The sequence below is a fragment of the Lactuca sativa genome, chromosome 8 (assembly GCF_002870075.4).
Source record: "Lactuca sativa cultivar Salinas chromosome 8, Lsat_Salinas_v11, whole genome shotgun sequence".
In the NCBI taxonomy this organism is placed as follows: Eukaryota; Viridiplantae; Streptophyta; class Magnoliopsida; order Asterales; family Asteraceae; genus Lactuca; species Lactuca sativa.
This window is the reverse complement of record NC_056630.2, coordinates 36620635-36644481: the sequence shown is the minus strand read 5'-3', so window position 1 is coordinate 36644481 and position 23847 is coordinate 36620635. Positions and strand designations below refer to the sequence as shown.

General features: G+C 42.5%; 1 protein-coding gene across 1 annotated transcript; it reads right to left on the bottom strand.

Moving 5' to 3' along the window:
- Positions 1 to 21718: 21718 nt before the first annotated feature.
- LOC111889360 (uncharacterized mitochondrial protein AtMg00810-like) lies at positions 21719 to 22873 on the bottom strand. The gene is made up of 2 exons (XM_023885505.1): positions 22034 to 22873; positions 21719 to 21919 (listed from the first exon to the last, which is right to left on the bottom strand). The coding sequence occupies exons 1-2, from the start codon at positions 22871 to 22873 to the stop codon at positions 21719 to 21721; spliced, it is 1041 nt and encodes a 346-aa protein (XP_023741273.1).
- Positions 22874 to 23847: the final 974 nt, after the last annotated feature.

Here is a 23847-nt window from a genome sequence, read left to right as displayed (position 1 = left end):
TAAAAGTGGTCTATTTATATTCATAGGGTTTGATACCATATTTGATTCATTTATTCTTGTGTTTCATTTTGCATGTTTTGACTTCCATAATAACTAGGTTATTCTTCCGGAATGACTAAGTTATTCAAACCATCCATAGTCGGTCATATGTTGGAAGTAGATATGAATCAATACTGTCATGGGTTGGCTTGTAGGGGTCCAAGTTGGTGGACAAAGTTGTGCTGCAACACTCATGAGTGCTCATAAGTTCCGAGTATTGGATTCAACCCGCGCTCATTTGAATCACTTCATAGATTTTATCACGAGTGATCATGAGATGATAATATCTTATATTCTTCAAACCTAGAGATATGAGTTGTTACTATGAGTTGGTTGTACATTGATTGCACGAAAACGCATTCGGTAACTCGATGTTATAAAATGTGCCTTCGTGTATGATTCAACAAGTAGTAGAACAAGCCATATGAGTCGACGTTTATCTATTCCTTTTACCTTCGGGATAAAAGAGGTATCTGTAAGCCCCTCGATGATTTAGCAATGACACATGTCAGTGCTTGGCCAAGCCAGGACTGATCTGATTTGTTCAATCAGTCAGTCATCATAAATCGGAAATCGGGAAACAACAAATGGACTGAGAGAATGATTATACTCCATGTATCAGTCCATATGATATCTAGAATGGAGGAATATATGATCCCTTATCTAATGCACAAGTCATTGACAAAGGTCAGAGTTCGTTGACAAGGTCAGAGTTCGACAGCGACTTTAAGAGCTACGATCGCCAGTTAGGTTTTGAAGTCATACTCAATAATTGTTTTAGACTTATCCAAGTAGGAGACTTTTGGATTAATGTCTAAGTGCATAACTATATTTGGTATTTACTTGACCTGACCCAGCATGGTCCATTTGGGTTGCACTTTACCGACACAATTTATATGGATAGTCTTTTGAGTATAGTATATTTATGATTATATTCATATATTATAAGTTCTAATATATTAATATGGAATCATATTATTTAATTAGTATTGATCAAGAATTAATTTAGAATTAATTAAGTGATCAAAAGGAACTAATTAAATATGGACTCTTATATATATATATATATATATATATATATATATATATATATATATGTATGTGTATATGTGTATATATATATATATATATATATATATATATATATATATATATATATATATATATCGAATCGGCCAAGTTCATATAGGTTGGGCTAAGCTATCATGGATAGTCCATGGAGTTTTAACCCATGGATCCTATGAAATGAAAGGTCATGAGTATTAGGGTTTACATGGATGTAACCCTAATCCTCCATACTATATAAAGAGGCCTTTGGCACAAGAAATGGCACTAGTGTGTGAGGACATAAGAGTGGGCCGATTTTAGTGTGCATACATATTCTCTCAAGTTCTTCCAAGGTGTTTTGGTGATTTGTGATTCCACTTGAGGCTTCCACACTATTGGGGCTAAGTTCTTAAAGCTTGAAGACATCAAGCTACATCAAAAGGTATGTCATCTAACTAGAACTTTGTAGTATAGGTGCTTCATAATATGTTATTTAGGATGAAACCTTGGAATATTTAATATTTGCATGTATAATAGAGAAAACATAGATCCAAGGTTTATAGGGTTGCATGTACACCATATGAGTGTTAGAATGCTAAAAACCCAACACCACATACCATACATAATCACATACTGCAAGCATTGGGCCATGCCCACTACTTCGGGCCTCGCCCGCTACAACAGGCCCCGCCTGGCTTCGAGCCCCGCTCGGTGTACAGATCTGTTTCTCTCAGATCCCGCCTGTCTCTGGGCCCCGCCCGCTAACATATACTAACATATAATCATATTCTAACACATAAACTGAACATATATTACTAGATTCCTATTCTAAGGCCTCGCCTATCCTGGGCCCCGCCCCTGTCCTGCTACTGACGAGTCATGGAACCCCGTCCACGCTCCTACTGATAGTGAGATACATGCCCAGCTCACACTCACTTCCTTCATTCCTTGGGCCTCGCCCCTGCTCTGTTGCTAATGAGATATGCAACACCATCCACACTCTACTATTGGTGAGATACGGGACCTCGCCCACACTCACCTCCCTATCAAGCACATACATGTATCACACAGACAACAAGTATAAACGATCATGTAAACCGTTCCTTGGGCACCCACCCGCTAACATTGGACCTTGGTCCTGAATATCATACTAGCATACAATGCCTAGGGCTAACCCCCGGGTCTTCCTACTCATAACTACATGGGTCGGCATTATTTCCATAGACCCATCCATACAAAGGGAAAACTCATATGCACTGCTGAACTTTGCTGATAACCCTCTGTTGCTCATTGGAACTTCCGTGATTGCTGCCTCTTCGGCTCCCCGAGCTACCAAGATCACAATATCACTTAGCCTAATATCATAGTCACTCTCAGGGTAAAATGACCATTTTACCCCTACCCCATAATGGTCCATAACTAGGGCCCAAAATATAATATAAAAAGGTCCAACACTACGTAGGCTTCCTAATCCCACTATTGGCCCATTAATAGCCTAATTTGCTACATTTGGCCCAATCCTTTTATTGGGCCTTACCCTAAGCCCAACACATATACTTGGCCCATAATTGTTGACTCCTGATGGCCCACTAAGGCCCAAAGACCTATAGTCCAAAGCACAGTCCACACCGTGGCCCAAACCTGGCAGCGTATGCGGGGCGTACTTCTAGGTACGTTGAGCGTACTGGCTGATGGCTTGTACGCCCAACGTACATCCCTGATAAGTCAACTTTCTATTAAGTGCTTAATACCCTGATTTAGAAGCTACAAACTCAGAACCAAGTCCTTATCGATGTCTTAATCCATAAAGTCGACTACTTGGTGACTTGTAACCCACCAAGAGGGCCCAAACGTGAAATGTGGCAATATACTTTCATGAAGATGTTGGATTAGTGTCTAATTCCATAACTATTTTGGTATGTACTTGACCCAATGGTGCATGGTCCTTTTGTGTTGCCTTCACCAAAGCAATTTGATAGGATGAATTATGGAGAGAAAGGATTAAATATGATTTATTAATATATTATGAGAATAATATATTAAAGGAGAAATCATATTGTTTAATTAATATTAGTCAATAATTAATTGGTAATTAGTTTTGTGACTAAAAGAGATTAATTAAACTTAAGGGACTGGAACTGTAATTATAAGATAATGGCAATTTGGGCCATGGATTGCCTTGTATTAAGGAGTGGACGAATTCTATGGGGAAACCCATGAGGAAATCATCCAAGCCCTTAAGGAAATGAATCCATGGGTTGCTTAGGGCTTAAGCATCCAAATTAGGGTTTCCTTGTTAGATAACCCTAATAGCCTCACTATATATAGTACCCCTGTGACCCAAAAACGTGGCTAAGACTTCTCCTAGGGTTTCACACGTTTTAGGGCAGCCTCCTTCATCTCTCCTCCTCATCCTCTTGCTCTTGGTGTTTGTGAACCATTAGAGGAGTGACATTTGTGACTCTAAGCTTTCTAAAGTCATTACAAGGAGGAATTGTGATTGTTATTGCTACATAACAATCAAGGTAATAACTTAAACCCATTCTTATATTAATATGATTACTTGTATGCTAGAATTAGGGTTTATAGTCTTGGATAACTTGCATGTACAATAGAGAAACCGAGATCCAAGCATTAGGGTTTGTATGAGCACATAGGATGTTCTTATGACCAAAACCCATCAGAAAATGGCTAGATCTCATGCATGAACCCATTAAGACACACAAGATGGCAACTTTCTGCCTTGGGGACTCATTTAGAAAAAGAGAATTGCAAATCAAGGCCTAACAAAACATGTTGATTCATAAATGTCCAATCTTGGGACCTAAAAGGTCCAAAAACTCATCCTATGGGAGATCTAAGAGAATAATCTTCAAGCTCAAGACTTTATTCCTTGAAAAAGAATGGTAAGAGGCAAAATTCCCAGATCTACAACTCCTTCTTTGATCCCTCACTTTGTTTTCTTCTTCTTTCCTTGGAAAATGGTCCTATAACATCAAGATGCTCACTAATGGCCACAAAAACTTCAAGGAAACTTAAGGGAGGATTAGGGTTTCGTGGTAGCTGCCTTAGGATTAAAGGGAGGCTGATATCCAGGGCATTATATTCCTTATATAGTGGCATACCCTAAAAATTAGGGTTTAGTGAGTCTGAGCATAATCTAGGTGTACCTACACGTACGTTGGGTGTACGCCTCTCCGCACCCGCGTTCACTTCCCCTTCTACGCTGAGCGTAACCCAACTTATGTTGGGCGTATCCAGCTTCTTCACACGCATGCATTCCATTCATGTATAGGACCACCGTGTCACAATTCCTTATTAGGGACTATTATTGGCAACATTTTCAAAGTACCGCAACTTCTTCGTTCTGAGTCCATTTCCGATGAACTTTATATCCATGAAAAGGTGGCGAGATGCCCTACGCTTTTATAAACACACCCCGGCCCGAAACTTTCTCAAACAACCTCAAAGCCCATAAAATACCAAAACGCCCTTAGCCTTGGCCTCTGAAATCCATAACGAACACTTTTTAGAACAGGGTGTTACACAAGGTCAAAAGTCAGAGTCACCACCCAAGGTTGACTCACCACTTCATGATCCTTAAGGACAAAACTGAAAATCTGACCGCTAGTAGCCACGACGTGGTAACCTGACACAACATCGTGGTAACACGGTTTCAAACAACTTAATTAATTAAGTTGTTTCCTTCAACCTCTCGAGCTACAAAGCTTAGTTCTCTCTCAAAACATGATCTAGAGGGATAAATTTTCTAACTTTACCCCTAAGGACCATCCAAGAAACTCCAAAACTCAAACACTAGGTTCCATAAGGCATGACCTTAACCATTAAGAACTTATTCCTTTAAATACATAGTCCATCTTCTCTAGTAGTGTTTCTAACAACAAAATTAACATGAAAGTTGGTGCTTTATATACATACATGTCCAATGCATGTCTTGAACCCATATTAGGTCAAAAATGAGTGTTTATGACCTAAATCTCATGCATGGTTACAATAGGCAACTAAACCTCAAATTCAAGCTACAAATTTCACCAAATGTGCGAAAGATTCATAAAGTTGTGAACTTCATGAATTCCCAGCATTCTAACTAATAAGAAAACGAAGATTATGGGACAAAGATCAAGATCTAGCACCTTATCATGATAAAGTTCGAGTTTGGGACACTTACAAAAGTCTAGAAAAGTGTCAAGATAAAAAATGGATGCTTTCTTGTTGGATCCTACCTCAAACTGTAACAGCCCGGATTCTCAGGTATTATTTATTCTTATAATTTTTGGTGAATTGTGAGGAGACTCGGCGAGTTGGAGCTCAAACTCGCCGAGTATGATCGTGGTTTGGGCACGGGTTCGCGTCCGGACTCGGCGAGTCCACGCTGTTTAATGAAACCCAAATTTCTAGGGTATGAGACCTATTTAAAGGGGCTTATGGCCGTCATTTGCGGCCACCAACCCCAGAGAGAACCCTAAAGAGTCCTTGAGCGTTTTGTGTGAGAGAAGATGAAGATCCTTGACTATTTGTGGGTGTTTTTGCATATAGAAGAGGATCAAGGCAAGAGGAGACCTAAAAAGGTGCTAATCCAGTGATTCCTGAGCTCAGAGACTTCATTTGAGGTAACCATTTGTTCCTTTCTCAGTCCTTGGTGTAAATCTTAGAGTTAGGGTTTCTTTGTGGAATGATCCATGGAGTAATTGGCCTCTTCTTGTGTTGGTGCTTTAGATCTGGACCCAAAGAGGTCCAGAGACTCTTTTCCCTCAAGCTTTATGAGTGTTAATGGAGGCCATGAGCTTAGAATAGCATTCTAGAGACCATATCATCAAATAAGGCCTTTGGACCTTTGCATGAGCACCAAGATTGTAACTTTACGTGATGTATGTGCTTGGAAGGACTGGATCTATGAGTTATTGGAACTGATCTGACCTCAGGAGTGAGTTTGAGTTTATGCATGGCATAGACTCGCCGAGTCCGAAGAACAGACTCGGCGAGTAGCATGAAGATTGTCCATAACCACTCAGCGAGTGGTCTTGCCGAGTTAAGGGGTTGACTCAGTGAGTCAGGGAGAGTCAGAGAGGGTTGACGGGTGGACTGAGTCAAGCTGGAACTCGTCGAGTTGTTCTTGAGACTCGGAGAGTTGAGTCATGGTGGCCCACGATTCATCCCAGGTGGAACTCGTCGAGTCAGGGAAGTACTCGACGTGTCAAGAGAGGATCCTAGGGAGTCAGTGAACACGTATAGACTAGCCAAGTCGCTCTAGTGCACTCGCCGAGTCCGGTCAAAGTTGACCGTTGACTGTTGACCAGAGTTGACCAGTGTTGACTTGATAGGGGTAGTCAACCTTAGTTGTGAAAGTGTTAATTAGAGATATATTGTGTTATAGGAGGATTATAGCTCAGGGGATCGAGCGCGAGTGATTTCTGGGATTTGCGAGTTATCGAGATACGCGAGGTGAGTCTCCTCACTATACTTTACCTTGAGTAGGTAATCAGAGTTATGTGACAGAGTATTTGTATGCTATATGTATGTTATGTGTTGTACTGCATTATTTCTATGTGATTTATGCTATGCATGTTTATAGAGTTGGGACCGGAAGGTTAACAGAGTTTGAACCAGAGGGTTCATAGAGTAGGGTCCACAGACCCACAAAGTTATAGCCTCGAGTGGCTAATATGTGTTATGTGTGGTATTTTGGGGAAATCACTAAGCTTTGTGCTTACAGTGTTGGTGTTATTTGTTTCAGGTACTAGTGATGACCGTGGGAAGGCACCGACTTGATCAGTACACACACGGGATTTTTATGTTATCTGATCTTGGGAATTTTATATAGCATGGATTGAGTTTCAAAGATTAATGTTTTTTTATGAATGTTAAATGATTTGTGTTTTTATAAAATGCGAAAAATTGTTTTGAAATTTACGGTGTTACAAGTTGGTATCAGAGCCTTGGTTTGAGGGATTCGAGTACACCTTCGGGCGTATTTGAACTCAAACTGAGGATTTGAGAAGTATTTTCAAAAAGAGTAAAAGATTTTTGGAAGAACGCAGAGCAGAGTTGTGTGTATGATCAGTCCGCTCCCGAACAGTGATTTCCCAAGATACCCTCATGTTATGTGATATTGATATTGATATGATGTATTCTCATGCTAGAGTAGGCTAGGTACTCCTATTAGGACTAGAGTGACCTGATTTGTGATGCATTAGCCTAGGGAGAGGTGAGCTGCTATGAGATGCTTGAGAGTGAGTAGGTAGCAGCGAGGGGCTTATGAGAGATCTGTTAGAGAGTGGATTATGCATGATAGAGTACTTGGAATTTGGGATCCGAATAGGAGGACTTGGGGTGTATTCTGATACGGTGTGGAAAGTAGTATTGGGCCCGTACTACTGAAAGCACCGGAGTGGTGTACAGCCCAAGTAGGAATCTTTGGAATACCAAGGATCAAGGAGGAATGAGTTGTCGAGTGTGAGTATGCTCGAATGGATTCTAATTTATCGTACGTTGTATTTCAGAGGTAGATCATGGTGAGGACACGTCTTATGCCTGAGAGCAGTGGGGCCAGTGATGAGGAGATCTGTCGGATCATCCATGAGGAGGTGGTTGCGGCCATCAGGGCAGAGATACCAGAGATGTTCGGGTCTATTAAGACCACGTTGATTGAGACTTTCAATGAGCGTTATGCTGCTCTTTTTGAGGCTGTTGTTGCAACGGCCACCGCAGCTATTGCTACCCCGAGGCCGCAGGGTGGTGATGCGTTGTTGTTCCGAGAGTTCAGCAACACAAAACCGCCGGATTTTGATGGGACCTAGGACCCGGTGACGACTATGAGATGGATTTCTGACATAGAGGGGTGTTTCTTCACTTGCTCATCTCCTGAGCATTTGAGAGTACGGTTCGCGCTGAACCAGCTTCGCTTGGGAGCGAAGGACTGGTGGAAGTTTGTGACGGCGCACTTTACGCCTGCTGAGCTTGTGGCAGTGACCTGGGAGAGGTTCACTGCCATGTTCCGAGATGAGTACGTTCCCCAGTTGGAGAGGGAGCGTTTGGCCCAGGAGTTTCAGACCCTCAAGCAGGGTACTGAGTCTGTTACGGTGATTACCAGGATGTTCCATGAGAGGGCGATGTTCTGCCCTGAGCACGTGTCCATTGAGCAGGCACGTATGAGCCGATATTTGAGTATCTTGAGGCGAGACATTGGGAGTTCATGGCGAACTCCTCGTACCGGACATTTGCCGAGCTTCAGGCAAATGCCTGGAAGAGGGAGATTGAGCTAGAGACTCAGGCCAGTGAGGAGGCAGAGTCTCAGGGGAGGGATCGGCGACCGGTGCAGTCCCAGCCGGCAGCCAAGCGGGCCAAGCCCGTTGATCCCAAATCAAGGAGCCAGAAGAGCCGCACTTGTAGGAAGTGCGGAAAGGGTCATGATGGAGTCTGTAGAGCGGGATCTTGCTACAAGTGTGGCAAGGAGGGGCATATGGCCAAGGACTGCCCCAAGGGGTTTGCGGTGTGTTTCCACTGCAACCAGATCGGACACCGGAAGGCAGAGTGTCAGTAATTGCGAGGATCATCTTAGGGAGCACCTCAGGGATCTGCCCCTGCCGCCATCAGAGCTACCGAGAGTCGGCCAGTGAAGGCTGAGGCGCCGAGGGCACGAGGGAGAGCTTTTTAGTTGACCGCGGAGGAGGTCCGCGCAGCGCCCGATGTCGTGGCTGGTATGTATTCTTTCGTGTATTTATTTTGATGTTGAGATATTATGCTTATATTATGTTATGCGTAGGTATTTTTCTTGTGAGTTATGTACCTGCCTTGGTGTTATTTGACTCGGGTGCGAGTCGGTCTTTTGTATCTTTGGCTTTTAGTCAGCATATCAGTGTTAGTCGTGAGGCGTTGAGTCGGCCTCTGAGAGTTTCCATAGCTGACGAGAGGGTGATATATGCCACGGAGGTTCTCCGAGGGTGCGTATTCGAGATTTTCGGTGTTGAGTTCCCGATTGATTTGGTTCCTATTGCGATGAGTGATGTCTGTGTCATTGTGGGCATGGACTGGTTGAGCAGATTCGGTGCGGTTATCGACTGCGAGCGACAGCTGGTGACCATACGAGACCCTAGTGGGGGAGTTCTTATGGTGTACGGCGAGGGTACACGTTCTGCATCAGCGTTTTGTTCGGCCTCTAGGGCGAGGCAGTGTCTACAACAGGGCTGTAAGGGTTTTGTGGCGTATGTGATGATACGCGGGTGGATTCCGAGAGACCGAGGTCAGTTGAGGAGGTTCCAATAGTGCGTGAGTTCCCGGATGTATTTCCTGAGGAGTTGTCGGGTGTGCCTCCTGTGAGGCAGGTGGAGTTCAGTATCGATTTGGTTCCGGGGGCCATGCCTATCGCTAAGGTGCCTTATCGCCTTGCACCTCCAGAGATGCAAGAGTTATCCTCGCAGCTTCAAGAGCTGCTGGGGAAGGGGTTTATTTGGCCGAGCAGCTCGCCGTGGGGAGCGCCTATCCTGTTTGTCAAGAAGAAGGATGGTTCACACCGGATGTGCATTGACTACCGGGAGTTGAGCAAGCTGACGGTCAAGAACCGTTACCCGTTGTCGAGGATTGACGATTTGTTCGATCTGTTGTAGGGAGCATCTTGGTTCTCCAAGATCGATTTGAGGTATGGATATCATCAGGTGAGGGTGTGAGATGAGGACATCCAGAAGACAGCGTTCAGGACGCGTTATGGGCATTACGATTTTGTGGTGATGCCTTTCGGGCTCACCAATGCCCCGACAGTGTTCATGGATCTCATGAACCGAGTGTGCAGGCCGATGCTGGATCGGTCGGTGATTGTATTCATCGACGACATTTTGGTATATTCGAGATCTAGAGAGCAGCATGAGGAGCATTTGAGGGGGATCCTCGGAGTTCTGAGATCGGAGAGGCTTTATGCCAAATTCTCCTAGTGTGATTTCTGGTTGCGAGAGGTCCAGTTCCTGGGTCATCTCATTAACCAGAAAGCGATATTGGTCGACCCGGCCAAGGTTGAGGCGGTAATGAGTTGGGAGGTGCCGAGGTCACCTTCCGAGATCAGGAGTTTCTTAGGGTTGGCGGGTTATTATCGGAGATTTATCAAGGATTTCTCTAAAATTGTAATGCCACTCACCAGGTTGACCCGGAAGGGTATCGCTTTTTCATGGGGCCCCGAGCAGCAGTCCTCCTTTGAGACGTTTTGCCAAAGGTTATGCGAAGCCCCGGTGTTAGCCCTCCCGGAAGGGATGGAGGACTTTGTGGTATACTGTGATGCATCGATTTTGGGGTTGGGGGCAGTGCTGATGCAGAGAGGGCATGTGATAGCATATGCATCGAGGCAGCTGAAGCCTCATGAGACGAGATATCCCACCCATGATCTAGAGTTGGGGGCAGTGGTGTTCGCCCTCAAGATTTGGCGTCACTACTTGTATGGGGTTCGGTGTACGTTATACACGGACCATAAGAGTCTGAAGTATTTGATGGATCAGCCTAACCTAAATATGCATCAGAGAAGGTGGTTGGATGTGGTCAAGAATTATGATTGTGAGATCCTGTACCACCCAGGCAAGGCTAATGTTGTAGCCAATGCACTGAGTCGCAGGGCGGAGAGCACCCCCATTTGCTGGGGAGAGGTTGGACAGCGTGTGATGGGCAGTACAGAGGTCGTGCTTCAGACGACAGAGCAGATCCAGCAGGTCAGACAGAGGTTGTTGACCGCTCAGAGTCGTCAAAAGAGTTATGTAGACAGACGCCGGTCCGAGCTTGAGTTTCAGGTCGGCGACCTTGTACTCCTGAAGGTCTCTCCTTGGAAAGGAGTGATTCGATTCAGGAAGAGGGGCAAGTTGGGGCCCCGATATATTGGTCCATTCTGAGTGATCGCGAGGGTAGGTCGGGTAGCCTATCATTTGGATTTGTCAGCAGAGTTGGGGCAAATCCACGACACTTTCCATGTGTCGCAACTGCGGAAGTGTATAGCCGATGAGTCGGCAGTGGTTCCAATAGAGGATATGCAGGTGGATGCGAGCCTGAATTATGCTGAGAGACCAGTGGTAATCAGAGATCGCAAAATCAAGGTTCTGAGGAACAAGGAGGTACCCTTGGTTTTGGTTCAGTGACAGCATCGGAAGGGGTCCGAGATGACTTGGGAGCCGGAGCGCGAGATGCGTGATCAGCATCCGGAGTTATTTGCAGAGCGAGACTTCGAGGGCAAAGTCTAGTTCTAGTGGGGGAGAATTGTAACAGCCCGGATTCCCAGGTATTATTTATTCTTATAATTTTTGGTGAATTGTGAGGAGACTCGGTGAGTTGGAGCTCAAACTCGCCGAGTATGATCGCGGTTTGGGCACGGGTTCGCGTCCGGACTCGGCGAGTCCAAAAGGTGGACTCGGTGAGTCCACGCTGTTTAATGAAACAAACCCTAATTTCCAGGGTATGAGACCTATTTAAAGGGTAATGAGTTGGGAGGTGCCGAGGTCACCTTCCGAGATCAGGAGTTTCTTAGGGTTGGCGGGTTATTATCGATGATTTATCAAGGATTTCTCTAAAATCGCAGTGCCACTCACCAGGTTGACCCGGAAGGGTATCGCTTTTTCATGGGGCCCCGAGCAGCAGTCCTCCTTTGAGACGTTTTGCCAAAGGTTATGCGAAGCCCCGGTGTTAGCCCTCCCGGAAGGGATGGAGGACTTTGTGGTATACTGTGATGCATCGATTTTGGGGTTGGGGGCAGTGCTGATGCAGAGAGGGCATGTGATAGGATATGCATCGAGGTAGCTGAAGCCTCATGAGACGAGATATCCCACCCATGATCTAGAGTTGGGGGTAGTGGTGTTCGCCCTCAAGATTTGGCGTCACTACCTGTATGGGGTTCGGTGTACGATATACACAGACCATAAGAGTTTGAAGTATTTGATGGATCAGCCCAACCTAAATATGCGACAGAGAAGGTGGTTGGATGTGGTCAAGGATTATGATTGTGAGATCCTGTACCACCCAGGCAAGGCCAATATTGTAGCCGATGCACTGAGCCGCAGGGCGGAGAGCACCCCGCTGCGGGATGTATGTTTAAGATTGACCGTGATAGCTCCAGTGTTGGACGCCATTCGTGGGGCACAGGCCGAGGCTGTGCAACCTGAGATGAAGAAGAAAGAGCGAGTTGTTGGATTGATTTCAGAGTTCGTTACCGATGGCCGGGGGCTTATGACATTCCAGGGGCGTATCTGGGTGTCGTTTGTGGGAGGAACGCGTACCATTTTGATGGAAGAGGCTCATCGGTCGAAATTTTTGATCCATCCTGGGGCCACTAAGATGTATTTCGACCTGAGGAAGGAGTATTGGTGGCCCTGTATGAAGAGGGATGTTGCGTGTTTTGTTGAGAGGTGCTTGACCTGTCGTAGGGTTAAGGCCGAGCACCAAAGACCGCATGGTAAGTTGTACAGCATGTGATGGGCAGTACAGAGGTCGTGCTTTAGACGACAGAGCAGATCCTGCAGGTCAGACAGAGGTTGTTGACCGCTCAGAGTCGTCAAAAGAGTTATGCAGACAGACGCCGGTCCGAGCTTGAGTTTCAGGTCGGCGACCTTGTACTCCTGAAGGTCTCTCCTTGGAAAGGAGTGATTCGATTCAAGAAGAGGGGCAAGTTGGGGCCCCGATATATTGGTCCATTCTGAGTGATCGTGAGGGTAGGTCGGGTAGCCTATCGTTTGGATTTACCAGTAGAGTTGGGGCAGATCCACGACACTTTCCATGTGTCGCAACTGCGGAAGTGTATAGCCGATGAGTCGGCAGTGGTTCCAATAGAGGATATGCAGGTGGATGCGAGCCTGAATTATGCTGAGAGACCAGTGGTAATCAGAGATCGCAAAATCAAGGTTCTGAGGAACAAGGAGGTACCCTTGGTTTTGGTTCAGTGACAGCATCGGAAGGGGTCCGAGATGACTTGGGAGCCGGAGCGCGAGATGCGTGATCAGCATCCGGAGTTATTTGCAGAGCGAGACTTCGAGGGCAAAGTCTAGTTCTAGTGGGGGAGAATTGTAACAGCCCGGATTCCCAGGTATTATTTATTCTTATAATTTTTGGTGAATTGTGAGGAGACTCGGCGAGTTGGAGCTCAAACTCGCCGAGTATGATCGCGGTTTGGGCACGGGTTCGCGTCCGGACTCGGCGAGTCCAAAAGGTGGACTCGGTGAGTCCACGCTATTTAATGAAACCCTAATTTCCAGGGTATGAGACCTATTTAAAGGGGCTTATGGCCGTCATTTGCGGCCACCAACCCCAGAGAGAACCCTAAAGAGTCCTTGAGCGTTTTGTGAGAGAGAAGAGGAAGATCCATGACTATTTGTGGGTGTTTTTGCATATAGAAGAGGATCAAGGCAAGAGGAGACCAAAGAAGGTGCTAATCCAGTGATTCCTGAGCTCAGAGACTTCATTTGAGGTAACCATTCGTTCCTTTCTCAGTCCTTAGTGTAAATCTTAGAGTTAAGGTTTCTTTGTGGAATGATCCATGGAGTAATTGGCCTCTTCTTGTGTTGGTGCTTTAGATCTGGACCCAAAGAGGTCCATAGACTCTTTTCCCTCAAGCTTTATGAGTGTTAATGGAGGCCATGAGCTTAGAATAGCATTTTAGAGACCATATCATCAAATAAGGCCTTTGGACCTTTGCATGAGCACCAAGATTGTAACTTTACGTGATGTATGTGCTTGGAAGGACTGGATCTATGAGTTATTGGAACGGATCTGACCTCAGGAGTGAGTTTGAGTTTATGCATGGCATAGACTCGCCGAGTCCGAAGAACAGACTCGGCGAGTAGCATGAAGATTGTCCATAACCACTCAGCGAGTGGTCTTGCCGAGTTAAGGGGTTGACTCAGTGAGTCAGGGAGAGTCAGAGAGGGTTGACGGGTGGACTGAGTCAAGCTGGAACTCGCCGAGTTGTTCTTGAGACTCGGCGAGTTGAATCGTGGTGGCCCAGCGATTCATGCCAGGTGGAACTCGTTGAGTCAGGGAAGTACTCGACGTGTCAAGAGAGGATCCTAGGGAGTCAGTGAACACGTATAGACTCGCCGAGTCGCTCTAGTGCACTCGCCGAGTCCGGTCAAAGTTGACCGTTGACCGTTGACCAGAGTTGACCAGTGTTGACTTGATAGGGGTAGTCAACCTTAGTTGTGAAAGTATTAATTAGAGATATATTGTGTTATAGGAGGATTATAGCTCGGGGGATCAAGCGCGAGTGATTTCCGGGATTTGCGAGTTATCGAGATACGCGAGGTGAGTCTCCTCACTATACTTTACCTTGAGTAGGTAATCAGAGTTATGTGACAGAGTATTTGTATGCTATATGTATGTTATGTGTTGTACTGCATTATTTCTACGTGATTTATGTTGTGCATGTTTATAGAGTTGGGACCAGAAGGTTCATAGAGTTAGAACCAGAGGGTTCACAGAGTAGGGTCCACGGACCCACAGAGTTATAGCCTCGAGTGGCTAATATGTGTTATGTTTGGTATTTTGGGGAACTCACTAAGCTTTGTGCTTACAGTTTTGGTGTTATTTGTTTCAGGTACTAGTGATGACCGTGGGAAGGCGCCGACTTGATCAGTACACACACACACGGGATTTTTATGTTATCAGATCTTGGGAATTTTATATAGCATGGATTGAGTTTCAAACATTAATGTTTTTTTTATGAATGTTAAATGATTTGTGTTTTTATAAAATGCGAAAAATTGTTTTCAAATTTACGGTGTTACACAAACTTTCCTTATTCTCCCATCAAGAGCTTCCAAGACTACCAAAAATGAGGACAAGAGCACCAAAGAGGTTTAGGGTTAGAGTTTCTGGGTTTTAGAGTGATGAAGGCTGAAGGTGGGCAACCCTAGCCTCCCTACATTCTTTTAAATACCCAAAAATTAGTGTTTTGCCATCAAGCCGCCACTACACTGTGGTAATGTTGCCACACCGTGGTGGTTAAATGAAACATGAGATCTCAACCTGACTCACCACATCGTGGTGGTCCTTCACCATGTCGTGGCAGCCCTAAGCATAGAAGAAAAATAATTGCCAAGTACCTCAAAAATTCGGATGTTACAACTATCCCCTACTTGAATCAGACTTCGCCCTTGAAGTTCTCTACTGAAAATAACTCTGGGGAATGCTCCCGCATCTCACACTCGGGTTCCCACGTCTATTCGAAACCTTTCCGATGGTGCCACTGAACTTTGACCAAGGACACCACCTTGTTTCACAAGGCCTTCGTCTTCCAATCCAAAATTAACACTGGTCTCTCCACATAGTTTAGCAGATCATCGACCTGAATATCGTCAAAAGAAATAACCGCAGACTCATCGGCCACACACTTCCAAAGCTGAGAAACATAGAAGGTGTTGTGGATTTGACTAGGCTCATCAGGAAAATCCATTCGATATGAAACCTTGCCCACTCGAGCAATAATCCTAAAAGGACCGATAAATCTGGGGCCCAGCTTGCCCCGCTTCCGAAATCGGATGACACCTTTTCAAGGTGACACGTTCAGAGGCACCAAGTCCCACTCCTGGAAATCGAGGTCTGAACGCCGCCTGTCTGTATAACTCTTCTACCGGCTTTGCGTGACCTATAACCTGTCATGGACCTATTGAATTAACTATGTAGGCTTGAGTACCACCTCAGTACTCCCCATAAAATGATGCCTGACCCCCGCCCCCAACAATCCGGGGTCTTACACCTCCTCCCATACAACATTTTAAATGGTGGTCAATCAATGTTGGCATGATTACTGTTATTGTAGGAGAACTCGACCAATGGATGGTAAGTATCCCAAGTCCTTCCAAAATCTACACACATTCCCGAATCATATCTTCGAGTGTATGAATCTTATGTCCATCGGTATGGGGTGGTATGTTGTGCTGAAATGCATCTGAGTGCCCAAATCCTCATGAAACTTCCTCTTGAACCTAGAGGTAAAACGAATATCCCAATCTGAAACCACCAAAACTGGCACTCCATGTCGAACCACCACCTCATGAATGTAAATGTCATCTAACTTCTCAGCAGATATACTCTCAAAAATCGGTATGAAATATGCACTCTTGGTCAATCTATGAACAACGACCCAAAAAGCATCAACTCCACATGTCATCTGTGGAAGCTTTATGATGAAGTCCATGGTAATCTCTTCCCATTTCCACATAGAAATGGGTAACGACTGCATCTTATCGTGGGTTCTTTGATGTCCGACCTTGACTTTCCTGCAAGTCAAGCATCGCTCGACAAACCATGCTATCTCCCTCTTCATACAGGGCCACCAATAACTCAATTTTAGGTCTCGATACATCTTTGTGGCCCCTGGATGAATCAAAAACTTTGGCTTATGAGCCTCTTCTAGAACAATATGCCTCACTCCACCAATAGTTGGGACCCAGACTCTACCACACTGAGTCAACAACCCTCGACTGTCTCTTCTAGAACATGTCATCTGTGGAAGCTTTATGATGAAGTCCATGGTAATCTCTTCCCATTTCCACATAGAAATGGGTAACGACTGAATCTTATCGTGGGGTCTTTGATGTCCGACCTTGACTTTCCTGCAAGTCAAGCATCGCTCGACAAACCATGCTATCTCCCTCTTCATACAGGGCCACCAATAACTCAATTTTAGGTCTCGATACATTTTTGTGGCCCCTGGATGAATCAAAAACTTTGGCTTATGAGCCTCTTCTAGAACAATATGCCTCACTCCACCAATAGTTGGGACCCAGACTCTACCACACTGAGTCAACAACCCTCGACTGTCTCTGACAAATAAAGGAATATGTCCCCTAATTCGCTCGGCCTTCTAATTCTCCTTTTTCAATCCCTCTACTAGAGCCCTTTTGATCATATCCAATACAGGAAAAGTAATAATGACCATAACAAGTGTATTGGTGAGCCCGAATGGCATCACCATGAAGTTGTAATGACCATAACGAGTCCTAAAGGCCGTTCTTCTGCACATCATCATCTATGACCCTCAATTGATGGTAACCTAATCGCATATCATTCTTTGAAAACCAAGATGCACCCTATAACTGGTCAAACATGTCATCGAACCTCGAAAGTGGGTAACGGTGCTTCACCTTAGCTTATTCAAATACCAGTAGTCAATGCACATCCTGTGCGAACCATCCTTATTTTTCATGAAAAAAGTCAGTGCTCTCCAATGTGAGTTGCTTAGTCAAATGAACCCATTATCTAGTAGTTCGTGAAGCTGCGTAGACAACTCTTGCATCTCTGGTGGTACCAAGCGATACGGTGCCTTGGCTATTGGAGTCGCACCAGGAACTAGATCAATCCGAAACTTGACTTGCCTCTCAGGAGGCACTCCTGGGAAATCCTCAGGAAATACATTGGGAAATCCCGAACAATGGGGACCCTACTCAACCCCGTTGCGCCTTCAACTCGAGTGTCTGCAACATATGTTAGGAACCACGAACGACCCTATTGAAGATATCTCCTGGCCCTCGCAGCTGAGCAGAGAGTTGTCCCATGCAAGTCTACCTCACTAGGAATAACCAGTTCTCCCCTGCTTGGGGTTCGAAGTCTCACTAGATGACGCTCACAATCAATCATGGCCCCATTGGAGCCCAAGCAATCGATCCCGATGATAACCTTTGACTCTCTCAACACCTTCTTTATTATAAGTAATCGGTTTATAATTTGACAAAACTTGCATACGTACATACGTGTTTGAGTGCCAACTTAAGCTGAAATCTATTAGCAATGTTAAGCACTTAAGTTGTTAAGCCTTTTCCAATTATGAAAAATGTAGTTTTAGGTCACATGATTTGGGAGCAAGGTTCTTTGTTATGCCAACTCACAAGTCTAAAAGAGATAGAATTGTTCCTCCAATCTACTGCACTGTTAGTTCATATTTCTTTAAACATACTTTCCTTGTATTTAACTATTAATAAATAATTGACACGTTTATGTTCTTTTTGGGAATTGGATGCAACATCTTTTAAAGATTTTGGTATCCATGAATGGCATATTGGAGAGGTGAGTGGTTTTTAAATAATTATCTTTGTGCATGCATACATTTGCTTTAATTTCTATCTTTAAAATGGATGATGGTTCATTGTATTCGTAGCCAACTTCTTGTGATGACAAGATGATGAATGAGTCGATTATTGTAGTGATTTAACAACATGATGAAGAGTCCATTATTAGAAGGAAATGTGTTTTTATTTGTGAGCTAGTTTAATGCAAGATATACATGCTTATTATAACATCAAACTTTCATTTTGTCTTACTTATAGCGTTGTACTTTCAAAAATGTTCCAAATTATAGATATAATAAGCAAATAAATGAAACTACATTGTTATATTTGTATTTTTTGTGATCATTGATTATGATGTGTTGAAACAGGAACAATTGGCGGCCTTTGATTCAAAATTCAAAGTGAAGAACATTTGTCAGCCTTTATCGATTTAACTTACCCAATAATTCGCCAAGTAATCCACCAAATAATTAATAGTTTTATGTTTGTAAGCACTTAGTTAAGCATTTGCGGTTGACACTTTTAATGTGTATTATTAGACACATTTAATGTACTATTAGACAATGTCCATTAAGTATGTATTTGTATTTGATACTTTTTTAACGTATTAGATTATATTTATTAGTTTTATTGTAATGTTATTAGTTTTCTGGTTGAATTTCAATATTATTATAAGTTTATTGTAATGGGTTTTTTCAATATTTTGGACAAAAAGCTGGAATTTTTAAAAAATTTTGTTGTTTTTTTTTTAAATAAAAAGTAATTAGTGACATAATACCTACAAAAAATCTGTCGGTAATGTGGGCCGTTGGAAATCTGTAGGTGATAGAGTCAATGTCAGTCAAAGTGGATCCCGTCGGTAATCCGTAGGAAATGTCACTATTTCATAGCTATTCCGTATTTATTATACCTACGGAAAAAGCCCATAGGCATTCCGTAGTTAATCCGTCACAAATTGTAGGTAAAATTTACCCACAAGCGTTTATGTTACGGTCCTTTTTCCGTCACAATTCCGTAGGTAACGCCTTATACCTATGGATTTTGCCTTTGGTAGTATCCGATTTTCTAGTAGTGTGCTCCAGCCATTTAACTCAGTTCCAAAATTGTGTATCATCAAATAATGTTGTTTTTCTATCTATTGGCAAGTCGCAAGTACAACTCACCATTTTTTTTTAAATCTTGTACGCATTTAGGAAAAAATGACTCTTTTAATTGATTCTACACTATATATATATAGTCCAATAGCAAGCGTGCAAATCTTTATATATATATATATATATATATATATATATATATATATATATATATATATATATATATATATATATATATATATATATATATATATATATATATATATATATATATATATTAAAATAGAAACGTGATTACATCATCTTAAACAATTACACCCATTGATTGACTTTCATTTATAATTTCCCACCCTTAGATCAATTTAATATGAATTTAATGACATCATACTTTGATCAAAACTCAAAATACATAGAAACCTAAATCCCGCATATTTATTATTCTTTATTGTATTCCTGATTTTTCTGCAATTTGAAATTTTAAATTAGCAAATCTCTCAATCTCTCATGCTTTCTACAATTTGAAATTTTAAATCAGCAAATCTCTCATGCCTCGTTCCCGAGTTTAACAAAAGAAAAGAAGAGACGAGAAAAGAAAGTCACGAGAGAAAAGAAGAGAAAGGAAATGAAACCAAAATTTTCTTTCGTGTTCCCGAGTTCGAGAGAAGTGGAAGAAAAATGAATCATTGTGTTCTTTCTTTCCAAATCCTCCCAAATCGGAAGGAAAGTTAGGAGGGAAAGTGATCATCCCATTTCCCTCCACTTCCTTCCACTTCTCTCCTTTAATGAAACACGGGAACATCAATTTCTTTTATTTTCCTCTCATTTCCACTCATTTCCTTTCCTTTCTCTCGTTAAGTTGAACTCGGGAACGGGGGTGTCAATCTCGCATGCTGAATTCTTGATTTTTCATAAAGTATTACCTTTTCCTTGCAAATCTCCAAACCCTTAAACCTTAAATGCCACCCCCATGGGATCAAAATTGAAGAAGAATTAGGTTCTCCAAATTTGAATCGATTTTGTAGACCATTTGCCTGACTTCATATATTGTAGGTGTTTTAAACCAATTTGGAAGAAAAATAAGAAGCCTTCAAAGGAAGTAGAAAAACTCGCACATAGGTGTTCAATTGAAGAGAAGATAGAGAGCAATTGAAATCTGTATGTGGGTGTCTATTTTACTGACTCCTTATCTTCCCATTTTCTCAATCTAAAGCCCTAGATGTCAACACCACTGGTTGTGTCCTCTTTTTCCTACGCTCACCTCTCTGGCAACGAACCACACCATAAACGATGATTATTCCTTCTCTCCTTGCCTCCTTTATCCTTACTCATGTCTATACATAAAAGAATGGAGGTTTGAGGTATAAGAAAGAATGGAGGTTTGAAGCATAAGGTACGTCTGGTCTTTTTCCTTAATGTAATCAAATTCGGGTGAATATGGAATTTTGTTGTTTCTTTCAAAACCATTCAATATACATGTTTGTTTTTATCTTTAGTGGGTGTTTGTATTAGCTTATTAGCTTATTTGTTGTGGGAATAAGCAATAAACAATAAGCATGGGGAGAGATTCTTACTAAAATCAGCTTCTTACTAAAATCAGCTTATTTAGCTTAATAAGCTGGATTTTATCCGAACACTCAAAATTAGCTTATGGTGGGAATAAGCAATAAGCAACTCTTTTTTTCCTATCCAAACACCCCCTTAATGTTATCAGATATGTGTTATTTAACATGATTTCTATAGCGTTGTTTTCTGATTGTTTTTTTCTTCCATATCGAAGACGAATTCAGTTTGGATTTTTTTCATGTTTTTCTCATTATGGAATTGATACATTAAGTGCTTATAAACAAGTCTTTTTTCTACAAGTTCTTGATGGCAATTCTTTGTTGAAAGTAAAAGAGGTTTGACCCCTTTTCCTCTGCTTGATAAAATAAACTTTGTAAATAGTTTAATTATTTTATATGTAGTTCTCTTTATGCAAAAACAAGTTCAAGAGTTTGACTAGATTGTGAAAATAAGTGAAAAAGGTAAAAAATCTCCTTAACATCATTCCATTTGGCTTTTCATCGTACTTTTTCTTGAGTGATATTTTCATACTATTAAAGAACCAAAGAAAGAGGAATTACATGCAAGTCATATGAAAACAATAATGCCATTGAAAAGGAAAAGGTAAAGGTAAAGTTGTTCTTAAGTTCTTAAATTCTTAAATTAAAAGATCGTAAATCATTTCAGTTATCAGACCTTTGTTTTCAAGTTGTTATATTATTTAGTCAATTAGTTCATTTTTTTAAATTTTCATGTCCAGTTCTCTAAGTATCTTTTGATAACATTGTCATATGATTATATCAAAGAGAAATTACAAGGGTTCTTAGAGAAAAGCATAAAGACTACAAGGAATAAAGCGGATATAAATACTAGCTAGACAGAAACCCTAATGGACAAAAGACAAAAAGGGCCCATAAACAAGCGGGCTAATAATACAGACTAACATCCCCCTCAAACTCACAATGACGCAGCAATAAGCATTGAAAGTTTGTCACATAAGAACCGAAACCGAGAAGCCGATAAAGCCTTCGTAAAAATATCCGCAAGTTGCAAAGTTGATGAAACAAATGGAAGCGAAATGGTCCCAAGTTGCAGATGATGACGAGTAAAATGACCATCAATCTCAATGTGCTTCGTCCGCTCATCAAAAACAGAATTCTTTGCAATTTGTATCGCACTTTTATTATCACAATTCAAGGGAGTAGGTGAAGAAATGTAAACTCCCATATCCGCAAGCAGCCATCGTAACTAGATAATCTCGCATGTACTTACAGCCATAACACGATATTCAGCCTCCGTGGAAGATCTAGAGACAACATCATGTTTCTTGTTCTTCCATGAAATAAGAGACTCTCCAAGAAATACACAAAATCCAGTGGTAGACTTACGATCATGACGATCACCATCCCAATCAGCATCACTATAGGCACGTAACTCAAGAGAAGATGTCGAGGAAAACAAGAGAGTTTGAAACTGAGTGCCACGAAGATATCTCAGAATACGAAGAACAGCTCCCCAATGAATAGAAGTAGGTGCAGTAACAAACTGACTGACAATAGGAACAGCATGAGCAATATCTGTACGAGTGACTATGAGATAAACCAAACTTCCCACCACAATACGATAAAGATTCAGATCAGACAAAGGAACACCATCAGTAGGAGAGTATCGAGCATTGGTTTCAAGAGGGGTATCGACAGTCCGATTGTCAGAAAGTCCTGCCCGTGTAAACAAGTCAGATATATATTTAGTCTGGGAAAGAAGGTACCCTTTCTTAGACTGAGCGACCTCAATACCCAAGAAATAACGCAGCAAGCCCAAATCCTTCATAGCAAATCGATGAGCTATATCATGCTTCAAAGACTCAATACCACCATGGTCATCACCTATAATAATCATGTCATCCACATATAAGGACAGAAGAATCCATCCTACACTCGAGCATCTAACAAACAGAGTAGAATCGTGATTACTCTGGACAAATCCAAGAGAGGTAATCATTGTGAAGAATTTCTCAAACCAAGCACGAGGGGCTTGCTTGAGCCCATACAAAGCTTTGCGAAGCCAACAAACCTCGCCTGGTCGATGCTGAATTCCTGGAGGAGGGGTCATATAAACCTCTTCATGAAGGTCGCCATTCAAAAAGGCATTCTAGACATCCATTTGAAGGATCTTCCACTGTCGAACGGATGTAACTGCAATCATATTACGAACTGTCGTCATCTTTGCAACTGGGGCAAATGTCTCCTCATAGTCAAAACCATATTGTTGGGAATACCCTTTTGCTACAAGTCTAGCCTTATATCGTTCAACAGAGCCATCAGATTTTGTTTTTATCTTGTACACCCAATGACAACCTATCGTATGTTTCCCAGGAGGAAGAGAAACCAAATCCCATGTATGAGTATGATGAAGAGCAGTGAGTTCTTCAGCCATAGCATTCTGCCAAAGAGGATCTGAAACAGCTTCTCTATATGATTCAGGTTCAGACAGATGATGGATGTTTCATATAAATGAAGAAAACGGTCCTGAATATGTAGAGTAAGAAAAATCTAGTAGCTTGGTGGACTTGACATGACAAGAAGATCTCCTGAGGGGTGGTGGTGGAGGAGGATCCTCAACTTCAATAATCAGAGGATCAGGCTCAGGAACAGGTGGAGTCGAGGCACCCTTTGAAGAAGTGGGTGTGTCATGTGCTGAGGGATCATGTGGCATAGATGAGTCTTGAGCCTCTATATCTTCATTAAAAGGATCAATACGCAAAAGATCAGACTTTGTTACATTGTGGGCTGTAGCAGGAATCGAGTAGAAAGGAATATGTTCCAAAAAAGTAATGTGTCGAGAAACATATAACTTCTGACTCACAGGATCATAGCAACAGTATCCTTTCTGACCAGTCCCATACCCCAAAAATACACAAATAGCAGATTTCGGCCCTAGCTTGTTCCTTTCAACAAGAGGACGAAGAACAAAACGAGTACATCCAAAAACTCGTAAGGAAGAGTAGTCTGGTGGATGACCATATAACTTCTCAAAGGAGATATTCCTGAATTCATTGAAGTAGGGATACGATTAATCACATACAC

Bases quoted from the DNA above. Each gene is read 5' to 3' on its own strand.
- LOC111889360 (XM_023885505.1), bottom strand. From the start codon at position 22,873: ATGACCCCTCCTCCAGGAATTCAGCATCGACCAGGCGAGGTTTGTTGG. The intron at 21,920-22,033 runs GTAAGTACATGC...CAAATTGCAAAG, and splicing joins CTGAATATCGTGTTATGGCT to AATTCTGTTTTTGATGAGCG.